At 45.2% G+C, this 19,135-nt stretch overlaps 1 protein-coding gene across 1 annotated transcript in view; it reads left to right on the top strand.

The window, feature by feature from the left end:
- The window catches only part of Nct (Nicastrin), a 38,624-nt gene that overhangs the window by 9,198 nt on the left and 10,291 nt on the right, over positions 1–19,135 (top strand). The window contains exons 9-14 of the mRNA XM_077626847.1: positions 3,589–3,816; positions 5,182–5,360; positions 8,856–9,021; positions 13,333–13,420; positions 14,474–14,631; positions 17,411–17,519. Of these exons, the coding sequence (XP_077482973.1) occupies positions 3,589–3,816; positions 5,182–5,360; positions 8,856–9,021; positions 13,333–13,420; positions 14,474–14,631; positions 17,411–17,519 (928 nt within the window). The remainder of the gene's footprint in view (positions 1–3,588; positions 3,817–5,181; positions 5,361–8,855; positions 9,022–13,332; positions 13,421–14,473; positions 14,632–17,410; positions 17,520–19,135) is intronic.

The following is a 19,135-nucleotide window of genomic DNA, read 5'->3' as shown; positions in this document are numbered from 1 at the left end:
TGAACTGTGGTGTAAGGGCTCTCAGTACTTCTCTTTTGGTCACAGCAGCAATAGATTCCAGTGTACTGGATCTTCAAAAGGCTATGACTGCACCCAGCAGATATAGCTTCAGCTTCTTCGCATTTAAAGAGGCTGTGAAGGGGGCTCTAATAAAGTTGCGGCATGCCTGGGATATTGAAGCACGCCGCTTCACGAATAGTGTCCAGCAAGGATTTTTTAAATGCGCTTTGTAGGAGCTGAGTTATCTGTAGTTAAAATTTGAATTTCAGCGTATTCGCGCCTTTCCCTCTCCTCTCGTCACTTTTTGCACGCTGGAAGGTAGGCGCTCCTTCACCAACCCCCCCCCCTCTGGGAGCGGAGGTTCCCGACCCGCCGGAGCTAAGCGGCTTATTTGCCGCGACCACGGTAGCTGCCTGACATCTGAAAGAATCTAACCGATGGCCACCTCTCACGTTGTCTACGCAGATGCGGGGGACGGAGGAGGGTGCGAGCATGAAAAAGTCGCTGGGAAGGGCTCGCCAACTTTGACGCGTGATTGTGGGTTGTCTGCTGCGTGTAGAAGAGTATTATTTGGCTCTGGTTTTCATGGCAGAACAGTGCAGTGATTAAGTGAGTTAATGTGCTCTCCTGGGAAAGCGTTTCAGAGCCCCTTTAAGGGGGGGGATGCAGGTATTAAAACTGTTTTTTTTTTATTTAAGGTAGAATCCTTATTAAAATCAGTTTTTTATGTAGAGTCTAAATATGCCATCAGAGTTTGAATAGCACAATTAGAATATGAGTTATAAGCAGTTTCATGATTTTTATTGTTCTCTTTGTTACAGGCCATTAACCAAAAAAATGGTTATAAATTATTTTGAAACTATTTACAGAACTGAATTGCCCGAGATACACTTTGTGCGGTGATGCTGTTTCTGCACTTGACTTGGTGAATGTATGTTGGTAAAAGAATTATGAATAGAACGTCCAAAATGGGCTGGCTGGTAATTTTGAAAAACGGTTAATTAAATTTAACGAATAATGTAAAAGCCAGTATATAGATAGCATCACCGCACAGCTCTTCTCTTCCCGAATAAATTGGTACCAAGCTCATTTCAGTTGTCTAAGGCAAACCAGAGAAAAGGCCTGTAAGGCAGAGACTGTATTTGTAAAATCAAGAATGGAGATATAGAGGCTTGAAGTCTGTGTGCACTTATTGAGTCAAAGGAGACAAGAGTTGTGAGAAAACTCCTTTAGCTTCGGCTGCACAGTTGTGATACCATCTTGAGAGATGTTAAATGAAAGGACATGAAACGAGATTTCAAGCGGTATTAAAATGGCAGCAATTGGAGAACAATTTTGGGATTTCGATCGCGTGAAGTGGAACATCATTTCGGAGCTTGCGCTTTGTTTTTCAGCTGTGTGAATCTTGAAGTATTCATTTTTTTCGTACTTTGGGATCATTTTGAGCATGGATATTTCGCAAAGATATAGCTTGAAGTATAATTAGCAGCAGGCTGACATGCTGGCCTCCCTGGCTGAGTGGCTGTGATTTCCCACTGATAAGATGCAGACTAAGATTGTATGCTTGGCACCAGACGTGTGGCTGGCATTTATTGGTTGTGCTAATGAGGAGTTAACTTTATACGGGGCAGATTTTCGCTGGAGATTGACGTATGCATACCATATTTATTCTCACAGTGAATGCACTTCTTTCCCAGAAAAATTTTCAAAAATTTGGAGAGTGTGTTGTCAGGAAAAATTTATGCAGTGAAATCAGTTGATCAAACTCTCTTGAGTAAAAGTCATTTTATTTGAACTGGCTCGTTGCCTCCTCAATATCGAGTGTATTAATAAACCTTTGTTAATTTGTGTAAATAGTGAGTGCAGTCCTTATGTAAGCAAATATAGTAAATGCATTGTGTGTTGGTAAATTCAGGGTGGTACATACAGTAAAACCTCGTTAATTTGAACTGTGTTAATTTGAAATCCCAGCTAATTTGTAGAATTTCTGCGGTCCCGTAATGTCTAATGCAAATTTGACCGGATAACTTGAAGTGGTGACCTGCACCAGCTTAGTTAATTAGAAGATCTGAGCTGCTACGCCTGAATCCCTGATCCCGATTTCTCCGCAAACTGATGAAGTGACTGCCCCTTGGAGCCGCGAAGTGGCAGTTCAGATCGCTGCTGTTGCTTGATACGTAAAGCGCCCCGGTCAGCATTGTCACGTAATGCAACCCTTCTTGCTGCGTACCCACAACGGGTTGACTGTGCCCAACACCAGCCTCAGCCTGCGTCATTTTTGTAGTGATAGCTACATTACGGTAGCATTTCGAGCCTTCAGAATGGCGGCATCGCCACGCTGTCATGTGGTTGGTCACGTGGTGCGGAGCAGCTGCTGGCGGTGCGGCGCCGGGGCTGATCACGTGGTTCGTCGCGTGGTTGGTCACGTGACAAAAGTTCCATTGATAAAAATGCCCACTTGAGATAGTAATTTCAGTGCTTGCGCAAAAACGTGTGCGTTGCTTCTTAAAGTAGTCTACTTGGCCAGTTGTAGTTATCACGTCACTCCAGGTTTAAGCAGAGCTGAACCATCGCCATTTTTTTGTTTTGTGTGGGGGTTGGAAGGTTAAGGTTACCAGCATATCTGATTACTTTAGTACCATCGTGTGTAAGTCTATCGTTCTTCGGAAGAGCAACCATGCGATGTCGGGGGTCAGCCTGAGGTAGTTTTGGACAAGCGGCGAATAGTACGCGCGCCATACTGGCATCCATTTACAGCGGGATGCATGGGGCTCCAGGCATCAAAAAAAGTTAATTCGTGTGCAGCTTGGTTCTGCTAAAGACAATTGTTTGTTGCTTGCGCTGGCGGTCGCTTTCTTGGGCGATCGCTGCAAGAGGTAAGTTCCGATAATCTTCAAGGCGTGCGTTGCGCCGCAATCCAAAACTGCAGGACTGTTTGCAGTTTGGATAGGCGCTGTATATAGTCAGTCGGGCCATACAGGATGGAGCGTTGTTTTTTTACTCTTGTTCTCCATTTTCTTCTGACTGCTGTCTCTGTGATCTCATTGTTAGGCGTTTATTGCATTGAGTTGCACGTGCGCCACAATTTCATCCTGCGGAAGCTACAAAACAACGCAGCCAGACAATGCAAGAGGAGGGTGGGTGAAGGGTGCTTGCGTGCACCAACTTGTGTTTGGAGTCCTTTTTTTTTTGGCTAGCACAGGCTACAAGTTGGAGAAGACTTTTATGCTCCAGTATATGGCAGTTGCAAAATTCTTTAATATAGGGAGTGCATTCCTGCAGTCAGATTTTTTCCCTGGTTCCCGTTTTTTTTGTTACTGTGCATGGTTAATTTGCAAACCCAGTTAATTCTACCATTTTTCGCAGTCCCAGTGACTTGGAATTAATGAGGTTTTACTGCATCATGGGTGATGAGTAACGGGGGGGGGGGGGGGGGGCTATGCATGCTGCTCTCGGCGTGCCCTTTTACCTCCTAGCCTGTTAGTAATTTTGAGGATTATCCTCAACAGAGAGCATTTTCAGATGCCCCTTCAAGGTAATTGTGCATTTTCAACCTGCACTGCGTGTTGCCATCATCGGCATTTTCAGGAAGCGTTTGACTACATCGGCTCAAGTCGAGTTGTGTACGACATGGAGACGGGGCAGTTCCCGCTGGCCAACCCGCCCAGCCCTGGCAAGGTGCAGCCAGCATCATTGGCCTTGAAGCACATCTCACACTTTGTCGAACTGAGCCAGGTGGCGCCACTGGGCAACTCGAGCACTGTCTACCTGCACACTGACCCTGTCTCAACAGACTATCCTGACGTGAACCAGACGGTGAGCACCGTTTCTCTAATGGGGTTACGCTGCATATGGTGTGTAGCTTGTCCTTCGTTCATTTTATCTGTGTCACTTTTGATGACTGTCGGCATTCTGTGGGCATAACAGGAGTAGGGTATACTCTGTATAAGGAAAACGAATTGTGCATTCGTAACAGAAAATTGATGTCATAAGAGGTGGAGTAAAACAAAGGCATTCAACAAACAAAACGTCCCGACACTAAATGTAAACGGATGCTCAGTTCAACTAAAAGAAGCAGTGTGCTTATCACAAGTTGTCCTTTCACTTAAGCACGCTGCATGTTTTATTCCAACAGAGACACTGATGTGTTGTTTCACGCAAAAATGTTTTTACTTGTCTGCGTGTATATTAAAAGCTGGCAGTTCGCTGTGCTGCGAGACATATACGGTATCCCTAGTATACAGCAGCACTAGTGGCACTAAGAATTGTGCAGCATTTGGGAGAGTTTATGCAAAAAAATATAGCAGCTGGCACAAGCAGAGCAGCATAATGGCAAACCGTACAAGATACTATTGCATGAAATATAACTGCTGCATGGAGCACAATAGAGACGAGCACAACCTGTAGTTAGCTGACATTACAAATGTGGTGCTGTGGGAGATATAAAATAAAGAAACAAGAGAACGCATCTCATGGTATATGTCGCAAGTAGTCTTTAGTCTTTGTGCACTGTGCGTAAAAGAATGTTTAACGGTATAAAGAACTGTGCATTTGAATTATCCTCCTGAAATAAAGTGTGCTTACGGAAACATCTTTTAAGTTGTGTACAGATTACTATGGAAATAGCTAAGGTTGAGCTTAAAAAGAAAAACATTATTTGAGAGTCTGCGCTCACCTTTGCTTCCTCCCTTCATCTGTTGTTCTTGTTTATTTGTGCATTGTGCACATAATGAAGTGGGGACACCACGGTGGCTCAGTGGTTATGGCGCTCGGCTGCTGACCAGAAAAAAAAGACGTGGGTTCGATACTGGCCACAGCGGTTGAATTTCGATGGAAGCGAAATTCTAGAGGCCCATGTACTGTGCGATGTCAGTGCATGTTAAAGAACACCAGGTGGTCGAAATTTCCTGAGCCCTTCACTACAGCGTACCTCATAACCTGAGTCGCTTTGGGACGTTAAACCCCCATAAATCAAATCATAATGAAGTGATACCAAATACTTTTCACCTTGCAATTTTTTTTCTGCTGACAGTAGTTGCAGTTATTGGTGTCATTTTCTCTTTATGTGCATAAATAACACAGCTGCCATCCGGTGCTGCTTGAAGCTAAAGGATCTTTAGACTCTACATGCTTGGCCATTCACGAGCTCATGCATTTTTTTTTTGCTTGGTCTGTTGTCAGGTCAACAACCTTATTGAACAGATCAAGAAAGCCGCTACAGCCAAGCCTCTGAAGCTCACAGTGGAGACATCGGCCTCTGAGCAGCCGTTGCCTCCGTCATCAGTCCAGCGTTTCCTGAAGGAAGACAAAGAAATAGCTTCTGTGGTCATCACAAACCATGACAGGCAGTTCCAGAACAGGTACCTCAGTGTATTGAAGTTCGGGTACTGTCTATGTATAGAGTGCTTGGTGGCAGTGTTGCTTGTGGTTTTTAAGAAAGTATGAAACTGACATGTGGTAGCAAAGCTCGCAAGCCTTAGCTAAAACCTAATGCTGCCAATGTTTCATGGCAAATGCTCCAAGAGTTGGTGGTTTATTGAGCAGGCTATTAATATCTTAGGTGGTTTAGCTGTGAAGGAAAATGTTTCTGGGAGGCCTAATATGGTACACTCTGAGTAATTCAAATGTGAAGGGAGCTGAAAATTTGTTCACATTGTGTGCAGTTCAAATTGAGGGGAGCCTTTTGAATACACTAAATGTTGATGGCTTCACAGCAACTGTATGAAGAAGCCACAAGTTAAAATTTATGAGACTCTGCTGTAAAAGCACAGCTGTAAACGTGAACCACGGGAGTAATTCCTCTTTAAAGGGGCATGAAATGGGTTCGTAGTTTTTGGTAAATGTGTTCAGTGTGTAAAACCAATGCTTTGAGCATTCACACTAAATATGAGTCCTTGGAATGAAGCGGACGGTTTGTTATTGATTTTTAAAAACCATGTTTTTTAAAATTTGCGGGTCAATTGATGTGTCTCTCACTATGGTGATGTCATGGAGGGCAACGGGATCCCAGTTGCAAGGATGGCGTCATGGCTGCTCTTGTGGTAAGGGAACAGTTGTCTGCTCTGTAGTCATCTCTGTGGCTATCGGCCGTGGTTGAACTGAAAGGGAAGGGGAATGATGTCCCTGCACTGCCACGTGTAGTCGGCCTATGTGCCGGTCGAGTCCCCTGAGCCCGCCGACAAGTCATTGCTGCCATCGATGGCATTCAGCAGTCAGTTCTTGCTCAGGGCGTTCTTGTAGGGTTCGAAGCCTATCGCAGTGGTCATTTGCAGAAGTCGTGCCTTGAGATCTGAGTCCTTGATGCGCTCGCAATGGCAGCGGTGAAATGTATGCAAGCAATTGCACTGATGGGTGTGCCCACCGGAAGTAAACAAAGTGGGTGGCAACGCGTGACGTATTCACGGTTGGGACGTGGTCCCAACCTGTTTTCTTTTTTTTGGGTGCGCTGGAGTGTATGAGTCGAGGGGGGAATGTCATTTTTAATTGCCGATATTTTCGGTGTTTGAAGCTAGCTCAAATATTTTTGCGATGCGGTGACAAGTGATGGAATACTTATCACTCTTCTGCTTTACTTAACCTCAGTAGGTGTCTTTTCCTGGCCCCTTTAAGATTCATGCAAGCTTTCTTAGAAGTTGAAGAAAAATGTCTCCCGGTTTGAGGCTGTTGACCGGTCCGAAGCTGCATTCTTCAGCACTATATACGTTCTTAGGTTAATTGTGGTGTTTTTTTATGTTAGCGAGCTAATGCAGTAAATGACACCTCTCGAAGCAGTGAGCTTGGCAGTGTGTGCTTTGACATTATCCGAAGGGCTGTTTTTATATTTTATCATGTTTTTTTTATTCTGGGCTCCTCATGTTGTCTGTTGCTATGAAAAAGGATTAAGGGATTGCATGGTCCCTCGAGTGCCAATTTGCTTCTCTCATCAGGAGCATGGTGTGATTTCGCAACCATTGCGATGGTTTTTACTCATATGTGCCTGTAGAAAATAAGCAGTGGGTGTTTTATATTTAAAGTGGAACTACAGTCGAACCCCGCAATAACGAAACCGCCGGGGAAGGAAAACATTTTCGTCCTCGCAAGAATTTCGTTGTCGCGAAAATGGACAACTAAGCCACCCATTACTTTACAGAACCAAAATTAATGAAAAAATCACTTATTTTGCTCAGCACAACATTGCTGTGCAGGAGCTCCACGACTTGGGCTTCGCAGCTTGATAAGCTATGCATAGCTTCGTCGTTGTGGTCGCCGAGGAAAGCCCGGATAACATCGAAAGCATGAAACGGAAAAAATCAAACGGACGCCTGTTAGGATGTCTTCGATGTGGTGGGCACTGCAGTTATCCAAAAAAAGGCAGATGAACCTGCCCTGCTTCCGCACATCCGCATCAAAGGCTTCCATCCAGGTGGAGAATATTGCGCATCATCCAAGCTTTCTGATTAGCTATGTACTCGACCGGAAGCCGTCGGTTATTGTTATAGCACCGTTGAGTCTTGCTCCGGCCGATCACGAGGCGGGGACGCTTATCGGATTCGTCCATGTTTGAGCACAAAAGAATGGTCGCCCGCTTTTTGCTCAGCTTGCCGCCATGGCATTTTTGTCCCTTAAGGTCGAGCGTTTTCGATGGCAACATTTCATAGAAAAAGCCAGTTTCACCCGCATGATAAATTTCGGAGGGCTCGTGTTCATCCATTATGCTTTCGCAACTTTCCTGCATCCAGGACGATGCTGCTTCAGCGTCGACGCTCACAGAGTTCCCCGACAACACCTTGGCAACAATGCAGTGCCGTGCATTAAATCGCCTTAGCCATCCAGCGCTCGCCTTAAAGTTGTGCCCCAGAATGCATGCGAAGTCAATCGCCTTCTGCTGCTGAAGGCTTCCAGACAAAGGCATCTTGTTCGCTCTCTTGTCAAGGAACCACTGGAATACGGCTTTGTCGACGTCTTCGTAGACCAGCGTTGCCACCGTCTTGTTCTGCGCGTGTGCCGTTCTGAAGTGCTGCCACAATGCTGTTCTCGGATTTCAGTATCGTAGACAAAGAGCTGCACGGGATGCTGAATTCCTCCTCAATGTCTGACTTATTTCTGCCCTTTGCAGCTTCGGCGATGATTGCAAACTTTTCCTGCAGCGTCAAAAACTTGTGCTTTTAAACAGGAGGCGGCTTATTTCCGACAGGCCAAAAAAAAAGAAAAGACACTGGACACAAGCAAGTCACTTGCGAATTCGGTGTGCCCGAGACGAACGGCAAGATAGCATGGTCGGCGTGGTAGCAAGAAAAAGAAGGGTTTGTTGCTCTGCCTAGATGCTTCACTGGTTGGCCGGTGGTGTCGTCACGTGGGTGCATAGTTGCCAACAGACGGGCTAGCAAAAAGCTGCTTTCAGTGAACAAAAAAAAAATCGTTGCTATCATCATCATTAAGGAACCGACAGAAAGTAAACAGCAATGGCCACGCCGGTGGTTGTTGGCAGAAATGAACGGGCCCAACTTGTCGGATGAGTGTGCTGCTGCAGTTTTGCCATTTCTCTGTTCCCAACTGGCTGATGTGCTGAAAGAATGTTGCAGACCACTGCATCAAACTTTCGTTAATACTTGACTGCTTTTTAAAAACTCTTCGCTGTTAAGAGGGGGCAAAAGCATTGAACTCTATGGAAGTTTGCCGTGGGCGCCAGATTTTTTCGTTGCCGCGAGAATTTCGTTCTTGAGAGCTTTCGTTATTGAGGGGTTGAACTGTAATTTATTTCTTCAAACAATTATTTTTATTAGAAATTATGAGCATATCAGAAAAGGTTAAAGGCCTAACATTTGTCTTCACACAGTGAATTTCATGGTGCCTGTTGCTGTTCTGGTTGATTGCAGGTACTACAACAGCTTTCTTGACAACTGGCAGAACCTGAACTCCACTGGAAGTGACCTGCAGGGAGTAGCTGAACACCTGACCAAACTAGCGGCCGCTGTGGCCTCTGCTGTCTTCAAGGTGGTGACGGGCGAAGATGCCAAGGGTCTGGCTCTGGACAAATTCAGGGTGAGTAAATGCTCCGCACCCTTGGCAGTCAGGTGTGATATGGTATGGTGCACCAGTTATTTATTTATTTACATACGTAATTATTTTGGCACCCAAAAAGGCCCATAGGGCAGTAGTCATATACGCCTGTGTAAGAAGAGCCATGGCGCCTAATTTGGAACCTGTAAATTTTGAAGATTTTTCACAATTACGTCATGGTGTACTCCTTGCCCACTGTCATGACTATCAAAGGAGAACTGCGGCAAGATAGTAAGGCCTTCTGAGGCCTCCTTCACAGGTGCGACGCAGTAGCAGTGGAGCCACCACACAAAGAGCAGCTCTTGATGACCACGCATTTTCGGCGTTTGACCACTCAAAAGGAAGTGAAGGGAGTGCACATTTGTGCAGGAACAGAGCGACGCCTATAAAAAAAAAAGAAAAGACCGGCAATGCCCAAATCAGCATCCGATCTGGTGCGCAGCTGACCTTGGCTCCCTGATGCGCGGTTGATAGCCGATATCGTCGTGGGCTGATAGCGAAGCTCAGAAAATTGAACTATACGGCGGACGGGGTGAGTCTGATCAACAAAGCCCCTCTCAGGTCGCACGGCTGGGAGGGCCGAATTTTCAGCTCACGCGGCACCACAAACCTGACTTATCCGACTTCTGCCGTCCCTTTTTCTTGGCCGAGAGCGTTAAAACAAGCCAAGAAGTTTAAATTAAGCGAATTTAAGACAATCCGTGGTGCGAATTAAGTGGCTTTAAAAGGCATTGAAAATATAGCCAGCCAAACAAAATTTTGAAATTTGTTTGAATTAACTGAAAGTTCGAATTATCCGAGTTCGAATTATATATCGCGTCTACTGTATGGAAATCTTGTTAAAAGCTAGGCTGCAGTTCTTACGTTGTCTACAGGGACACAGGAGGTTTTTCGGATCTGACACATTTTTCATAGAATTATTACCGTATAAACTCGTTTAAGGGTTGCACTTTTTTTTAAAATTCATCTGTGAACTTTGAAGGTGCAGCCCATACATGAATTCTAAAAAAGACCTATAGCTGTATTTCTTTGCTCAATTATCTAGTTCAGAACAGGGGGTGCGGCCCAGACATGGGTGCAGCCCTTTCACGCATCTGCCGATCTGACTCATATACACCCTGCCACGGGAGGGGTACATTGTACACGACATGTACAGCGCTGTCCTGTGTACTTCCTCTTCTTGTGCTCCCATTTTTGTGATTGGTTTCGTTACGTTCGAGCCTTGAATTTGCACTGCAAGCATGCATCATGATATTTTTTTGTTCTTTCTGGTGCCCCTGGTACATGAACTGCTCTGTAACTGGTGTGACGACGGTTATAGGCAGAGTCTCAACAAACTGACACATAGCAAGTATGTTTGTACCATGCATCACAAAACATCCTCGAAGAATTGAAGCAACTGCATATCTGCCGCGTAACCCAAAGCATCGATTTCGAGTTGCATAACGTGATGACGTGAGCGCACACGCACATCTCGTCAATGCCAAAAGCATGCGTGGTCTAGGTATGAACTCTTGCAGGACAAAAATGAATGCTTTTATTACATGCGCGGAAAAAAAATATATGCATGTGTACATTTCGATAGCCAGTGTAGTAGGGTGCGCTACGACAGAGATTGTGCCATGGCACCATTCAAAAAACAGTGAAAGACCAGTGCTGACAGATTTTTGGAATAAACATTATTCATAGGCATGCGTGAATATTCGATAATTTTAAGTGTTCGGTCAAATAGTAAACTACAGTGAAAGCTCGTTAATTCGAACCTCAATAATTCGAATTTTCGAATAATTCGAACTACACTACTTGGTCCGGCCAAGCTCCATAGAGATCTGTGTACAGAAAAGCCCGTTAATTCGAAAGCGAGTCGGTTCTGCTACGGATAATTCGAACTGCGTGCCGCCACGTCTGGGCGTCTTGGCACACAGCACGTGGCAAAAAAAAAAAAGCACCTCCACATAGTTAGAGGCTGCGCACGTCCTAAACGGGGGCAGAAGATGGAACCAGATAAAACTGTTGAAGAGTGGGTAAAGCCTAAATGGCACCATCACCGGCGCCGGACGGTAGGGGTTGGCGGCCACTGTGGCGGCTGCCTACCCTCATTTCTGCGCAGCCTCCGAAACTCGCAACGAAATACTCGTTAATTCGAGCCCTGTTAATTCTGAAATACGGATAAGTACTGCTCATGCGGTCCCAGCTAACGCCCATGAAAGACTATGACTTCGGACGGGCGCTACAAATTACATGCGAAAAACTTATTTTTTTTCTTTGTGAGTATCGTCGATCCTTCCACCCATCGCTCGCCAACAGAAGCACACGATCAGCCGCGATCAGTGCCCGGTGGTCAGCCGTTGGCTGGAAGCGGCCAACGTGGGCTCTTAGCGCGGACCAGTCAGGGCGCGCGTCTGACTTCCGCCCGCTTCTACAACATGGCCGCACCTGCCGAAGCGGCTTCTCGTTTCACCACGAACTCATCGTTGCTGCTACACTGTGCCTCATGTTCACGGCAAACAAAAGTCACACGAAGCTTTCGCTTTGTCTGAAGATGCCTGCAGCACAAAATTTTAGCGATGAAACGCGCCAGATTTTCAGAATGCTTCTGGGTTTTCAAAGCTGCTAGGCTTAACCACTACGCGTCGGCTGACGTCGGGAAGCGCGGGAGGTTCGAACAGGTTAGCTATTTTGGTTCAGAAAGGGGTCACAAATAAAAATTCATCCCCTGTCGTCATTGAATAAATAATAGCTTAATTGTAAATGCACAGCTGTTCTTTTCAGCATTTTACTAAGCATATGGAATCAGGCCGTTTCTAAATCCTGGTGGCAGCGGTCTGGCGGCAGCCGCCCGTTTTCCGCCGCTTGTGGTGCAGCACGGCGGCAGTGCGTCGGCGTTACGCCGCGCCGCTCAAAATCCGCAGCGCAAGTTCGCTCCATGTGGGTCGCCCTTAAGGCGAACGTACTGAAAATGAGGCTTGCACAACCGGACAAGCGCTAGCTCTCGGCAAAGTTCGCTTCTCCCCCTTGCTAGAGCTAACGTCAAAAGGTAAACACACCGTGATGTTATTGCTGCGCTGCATCTTGTCGCACTGCCAAGAAATGCTTTGTGGACTGTGACGGTTTGAAACGGAGGGAAGCGTTAACGACTGACGCTTTTTTTTTTCTTCAAGTTTTTAGGAAAAAATCGGGGGTGGATTGGTTCATTACGCGAGTGGGTTCGTAACGCGAGTAAATACGGTACATAAATCGTAATGCAAATGGTTCTTGTCAGTTTTTTCGAGGCCATTCAATAATTCGAACAACGGATAATTCAAACTTTTTTCCCGGTCCCGTGAAGTTCGAATTAACGAGCTTTTACTGTATATCAGCTTCGCACGTAGGTTGACTCCCCCAAATTCTGATCGTCATTTTTGCAGGACGTCAACACAGCTTCACTGAGTGTGGCAAAGGTTCAATGCATTCTCTCATTTTTCTTCATGTAATGGCTTTTTCTGTAAAAAAAATACGAGATTTTGAAAATGCCTGTTGTGCTATTCAACCTTTTCTGTGTGCTAGAAGTATTCAAAATATTTGCTTCGAATTCACTTTAAACAAAAAAAAAACACTATTTTCGCGCATGCCTAGTTGTTCGTGGACTATCCACCCAATCTATCAGTGCTTTGGTCCGATTTCATGACAGTGAGCTTTCACTGCAACAAAATTTTTTGTGGGTTCTGTGAATTTTGTTGTAGCAGGATTCGACTGTAGAGTTTTTCTATACAGCTTGGGAGCACGTCCTTCTGCGAAGTCATGTAGACGCATTTTACCTCATAATATAATTATTTTAGTTTGGGCTTCTACCGTTTCGTGGTATGTTCGAAAATATTTGTTGTGGAAAATTCAAGTTACGATGCACAACCAAGATTATTTCCTAATTCTGAGTGTTACTACACCTGTTGAACCTCTGCTGCTAGCACTGGTATGTTTGGTACACAGATTTGTTGAGACCAGAGCATGAGCCTATTTCTGATATTTGTATGATCTGTTTGTGTGGCCTGCTGTGGTAAATGTTAACCAGATTTGTGTTTTCAGATAAAGAAAGATTGAGGTTTCTATATTTCATTTTGTCTAAATTTGCAAACAAATAGCTACATGGAATGCATTTAAAATTTTTGCAGCAATAGGCTGGTAAGGACACTTGACAGCTCTGCATCATGCCAGCATCATGATGCAGCAATGCTCATCTCACCTCGAAAATTATCAGTGCATTGGTTTAATTCCTCTGCTTTGTTTTTTTTTTTTCTCCTTGAATTGCATATGCAGACAGCAGAACTTCTGGAGTGTTACGTTCTGAATGCTTCATGCACCCTGTTTGGCGAAGTCACAAACAAGGCCTCAATGTCAGCCATGAGTAAGTCTTATTACCTTGTATTGTGCCGTCTTCTTGTCCCTATTCTAGTGTTAGCGCTTCTTCAAAGAGAAGTTACTGAGCGTATTAATGACACGTGCAGAGCTTAGCTGAGCATTAAAAATGTGGTGCATGTTGTTACATGGTGGCAATTATGGCAGGGCCAGATCCTTGTATCAGCGCTGAACCTTGAGTTCTTTGCCGCATGGCATTGGGTTGCTTCGAGGAGGAAACACAGTAGCTGGAAATACATCCCACAGAACATCACAGCTGCCTTAGAAAAAAAAATGTTGTAAGTGGCGAAATATGTCTGGCAGCCCTTGGAGTAAAGCTCAACATGCAAGAGTTGCCTGTCAAGAAGGTGGGCACAGGATCTTTTCTGAGAGGTGCGTGTGAAGGCTGTCGGGTTTAGTGTAGCTTATGGTAATGTTATTTTTAATGTGGTTAATGTGGCAGATCCCACCAGCGGCATGTGGTTGTTTCTTCTTCTGCTTTCTAATCAGTTATCTGTCAGCGATAATCTATTAATTTACGTTTGATCAACACCACTATATATAAAAAAAAGGGACAGAAACATTCTCTTGTGCTCCTTGATTTTGGTGACCGTTGGCTTTCTTCGTATGTATGTCATAACGAGCCCCCTCATTTCCTTTTCCTCGTCCGCTTAGTGTCTGCAAAGTGTCGCATGACAGTCAGCTTTTAAATGCAAAACATTTTATGCTTCCAGTTATTCTCGGTGACAGAGTAAACCAGCACCGGCTTTATTTTCTTAATTGCCCTAAATTTGAACAAGTGTGTTTAATAAACGAGCATGTTCCAAGGTTGCCTTGTTTAATGCTAATGCAGTGAACATGTGGATGCTGAAAACCAGCTTCAGCCGTTGACTGCGCAGTTATCTTTTCATGACTATGGTTCTGCAGTCTTATTATGGACGATGTGCAGTTGCCTGTGCTCACAATGTTTGTACACTTCTTTGTCGGTTGTTGAATTATGTGTGGAGAAAGGACAGAAAACACAGCCTAGAGAAACAAAAATTCCTTTCCTTTTTTGCCCCAGGGAGCAAACCGTTTCCTTTGTATGTGAGCGTGGACCCCAATGGCCGCACGATAAATCCGTCCACCGTACTGACTCGTCTCATCATGGCTTACCTCACGGGGGAGCACCTCAAGAAGGTCACAAAGGATAATTGCACCTCCTTTGCTGATACAGACAAGGTAAGGACCTGGCCTCACAAAGCAAGTTCTCCTCTGGTACTGCTGCAAGACACATTGCTATTAACCCCGCAAAACACACCTTATAAAATGTGATACCGAGCATTAAAATGTGAATAATTTTCATTTCTGCTCGTGTAACTTCGTGAATTGCTAGCATGCTTGGAGTAACGGTCTTCTGCAATATATTTTTCAAAGCAGGGTCACAGTGTAAGCTGCCAGAGACGCAGGAGGCCCGATAAAAGATAAATTTGTGCGAAAGCTAACCCTAAAGGCAGAACAGCATAAAATTTATGGTCGTAATGTTGCATTCACAGATTGTGGAGACGTTTTGCATTTTGCACTTGATTTACTATATAAGCCTATATACAGTCACCGACCGATTTTTCGGAAACGAAAAACGGTCCACATAATCGAACAGTCCGAAAAATCCGTCAGGTACAAAAAAAATCACTTTATTGAGACGAAATTGGCTTAAAAATGTCACTGATTTTACCTTGCGGAAAATTTCTCTTGCTGCCGACGAGTTGCGCCTATATTTGCGCCGAAGTTGTGCTTTCGCTGTACACACTAGGCAGCAAGGTCACTGCATTTAGTTGGAATACTTCCCACGCTTCTTGCTTCTTTCACGGTTCCGGTGGGGCCATGTCCACAACCCGAGTGTGCACCACACCGCTCGTCAAACACACACAAAGATAAGGCACTTTTCGCTCAAAGCGGTGGAACCGCCGGACGCAATAACAAAATGGCGAACGGATGTAACATCGTGAAGACTGAGTGCCACTCGGTCGACGCTGTCAGAGAAACCCAAGTGACGAAACGGCGAATGGCGAACGTATGAGACCCGCCGCGGTGGCTCATTGGTTAAGGCGCTCGGCTACTGATCCGGAGTACCCGGGTTGGAACCCGGCAGCGGAGGCCGCGTTTCGATGGAGGCGAAATGAAAAGGCGCCTGTGTGCTGTGGGATGTCAGTGCACGTTAAAGATCCCCAGGTGGTCGAAATTATTCTGGAGCCCTCCATTATGGCACCTCTTTCTTCCTTTCTTCTCTCAGTCCCTTCTTTATCCTTTCCCGCCGAGATGTGAGATAGCTCCTGCACAATTTCTTTCCCCCAACAACCAATTTTCAATGTATGGGCGGTATGGCACAAGCGATAACTGCCCGCGACAACGTCGGCAACAAAAGAAAGTTGACGGCGATGACAATCCAGCTGCCACCTCGAAGTGTCAGAGATTGCAGGGACCTCTACTGGCAACAGTGAGGTACCGAAAGTATGTCAAGCTAATCCAACTGCAGCGTAAATCCACCTCAATTCAAGATGGCGCCTTTTGCGCCGGCGAAAAGCTGATATGATGGCCGATTTTGGCCCGCAGGCGATTGAAATAAGTCCGAAAAATAAAATTTTCAGACTTGTGAAGTCCGAAATATCCGTCGCGAATATGTATGCGCTTCTATGGAGTGACTGACGGTGCCTCATCGAGGTCTGAAATATCCTACAAGTTTGAATTATTGGAGTCCGAATTACCTGTCGGCTACTGTATTTGCACATAGCATTATGGTCCTTAGACATTCAGAAATTATCGAAATTAGCTCAATTCAGATATGCTGTAATCATTATTTTCTTAATGACTCTCATGGTTTTATACACTTTTGCCTTCAAGGAGCCGTTAGTAATGAAATCCTGGAAGTTTGTAACTTTTATCGGACATTTTCAATGCCTGGGCATTACAGTGCTAAGAACTAGTGCCCTTCATTTGCTTGGGGCATCCTAGGCGTGTATCTTATTAAGTATGAAGGAAAATAGGAGAGGTGTTTTGGTCTAAAGTTTTGAGATAATGATGTACAGTATGGTACACTGTTAAAGGGAACATGCGGTCGCGTGAAGTTGACTTTGCGTGAGGCGCTGCTGCGGAAAGCCGGAAAGAATGCCGAGCTGATTATGGTCCGGAGTTTTTTTCGGCATTCTGTCCCCGTGCATGGATCTCATTTTTTCACACCCACAATGCATCGATTACCTCTTCTTACTGCTGAATTGGCTTTTTCCATTCTGAGGTCACGTTTCGTGCGAAATAAGCAACATTTTCTTTGGACTAGATTATCCACGTGTGAGTGACTTGGCTAATATGCCACTCAACGCGTACAGTACACGTTGAGCGGCATATGAACCAAGGCACTGACACGTGGATAATTAGTTCAGGGAAAATGTTGCTTATTTCGCACAAAACGCGACCACAGAATGGAAAAAGCCAATTCAGCAGCGAGAAGAGGTAATCGATGCATTGTGGGTGTGAAAAATGAGATCCATGCAAGGGGACAGAATGCCGGAAAAAAACTCCGGACCATAATCAGCTCGGCATTCTTTCCAGCTTTCTGCAGCAGCGCCTCGCGGAAAGTCAACTTCACGCGACTGCATGTTCCCTTTAACAGTGTACCATACTGTACAATCCAATCAAATTGCACATTTCATTGCTCTGAGAATTCAGCCTTCTTAGTGAAATTTTTAGGGAGCTTGCTTAACTAGGGCAAGTTGCTGCACAGTGTGATGCAACAGCTTCATGCGTGATGTTGATCAAGAGCATCGTGAAGGTGTGACTAGTTTGTTCATGGTTGCATGCCAGGATTCCTTTCGTTAAAGTAAGTACTTTAATGTGAAGCAGGAAGAGTGTTAAGAACTTGGAATCGGAATCAGAGAGAGAGGCATTGCAGGTACTTTGCTTCATTGTAGCTTCTCCCTTCTGATTTTGTTGAGCTTGCTTAGCAGTAGCATTGGTGGTTTTACAGCTTCACCAGTACAGTTGGATGGATGGCCCAGATGTCAACGAATCTGGCTTATGCGTGCGATCCACCACAATGATGACACTGGCACGTTCCCCAGCACATGAGCTGAAAGGTACGTGCTGTCTGTTTTCGCGGCTGCTGAAAGCTTGGATTGCTCAAGATTGCCGATTGGGCGAGTTGGTCCGTCCTGTCGTCAGTGTTTTTTTTCTTCTCTTGTCTTCGTCTGTTTCCGCGCTGGTCAACTTGGATCACGTATGTCATGATCATTCATTTCACCATTGGATACTGCACAAGTTTGGTACCTGTAGACATTCCTTTTCTGGTACTGTAGCTTTTACTATACGAGTTTCTGATACAAGGTTATTCTCAGCTTATTCAGAAGGCAAATTTTTTCCCATCATTCTCTCATGTGTCACACTGTCTTTTTTTTTTTTTTATGCCACCTGGTCTGGAGCAACAGGCAGCGATAAGCTGCCTGTGTAGTATGCCGGTTCTTTCGAGGCTAAGTGTGGCTGTGGATGTGCTACAGTTGCGTGGTTTTCAACTGACGCACTGGGAGGGCCAGAATTCACTGAGTCACAGCACCAAGCATAATCGCATTTTTGAAATTCTAACTGATGTGGGCGTTGCGAACAGCCAGCTGCGAATCTGCCGAACTCTCTCTGCTTCTCAATGGGGGGGGCTTGGCGATTCTAAACATGCCTGCCGTTACGGGCACATCCCAGGGGCGTGGGGAACAATGAAATTTGCATGCAGTAGAGACCCCAAGGACGAATATTTGGATGATTGCTTGTTGAACAGACCATACCTAGACACAATGCGACTTCGGGACCCCATCCTAATTACCTGATGCCAGCCCCGGGGCATGGGCGTATGGCGGGAATACGGCGGCAGTCCCAATGAACTACCGAATTTCCAAATTAACGGGGTCGAATTAACAAAGTTTACTGCCTTGGTAAAAAGTTAATAGAATTTAGTCAACCAACTTATTGGGTGGTAACTCAATTCATCTGTGTTCTGGTGCCCACTACTACAGGTATTACTGCGCTGCAAAGGCCATCTCTATATCTTAGCAGATCCTGTTTCTAGATTTTAATGGTTGGCTCCTATGTAACGTGCGTTATAAAAATCCATGCATTATGAGGTTTTTTTCTGGATACTAGCACGTCAACTTTCCACCTCATATTGTATGCAGATCCAAAGAATTTCATCTCAGATCTGCAGTTCCGATTTTTTTATTAGTATTCAGCGCCATTTCAAAATGCTGAAATTGTGATGGCCACACTATTGGAATCAGACAATTGCGCCTCGCACGATGTCGGAACTGCTAAAGCAGTACTAGGCTGCTTTTAAAAGGAAAGTAATCATAGCAGTGCATCAAGCACCGCTATTTGGACTGGATGAGGCAGGGAGAGCTTGTAGTTACTGCCCACACAGCTTGGCCTGCCACAGATTGGATCGCGGACACTTGCGCCAGCATTCCTGAGGAGCTGGTCGGTCTTGCTTTCAAGCAATATGGGATATTGAACGCGCCTGACGGTACTGAGAACAAGTTTCTGTAGAAGGAAATCTCTGACAGAGGACTGTCGAAAAATGGTACACTTGACAATGACAATCACTAAAGCCCCAACTCCGTGGACCCTTTGGAAATGGGTGCGGCTATACACCCGTGCGTATGGCAGATTCGGTCTGTGCGTGCACGTGGTACCGAGATGTCAGTAGCCATGA

The sequence above is a fragment of the Amblyomma americanum genome, chromosome 6 (genome assembly GCF_052857255.1).
Source record: "Amblyomma americanum isolate KBUSLIRL-KWMA chromosome 6, ASM5285725v1, whole genome shotgun sequence".
In the NCBI taxonomy this organism is placed as follows: Eukaryota; Metazoa; Arthropoda; class Arachnida; order Ixodida; family Ixodidae; genus Amblyomma; species Amblyomma americanum.
Note: the sequence above shows the minus strand (reverse complement) of the source record. Positions and strands in the feature narration are given on the sequence as shown.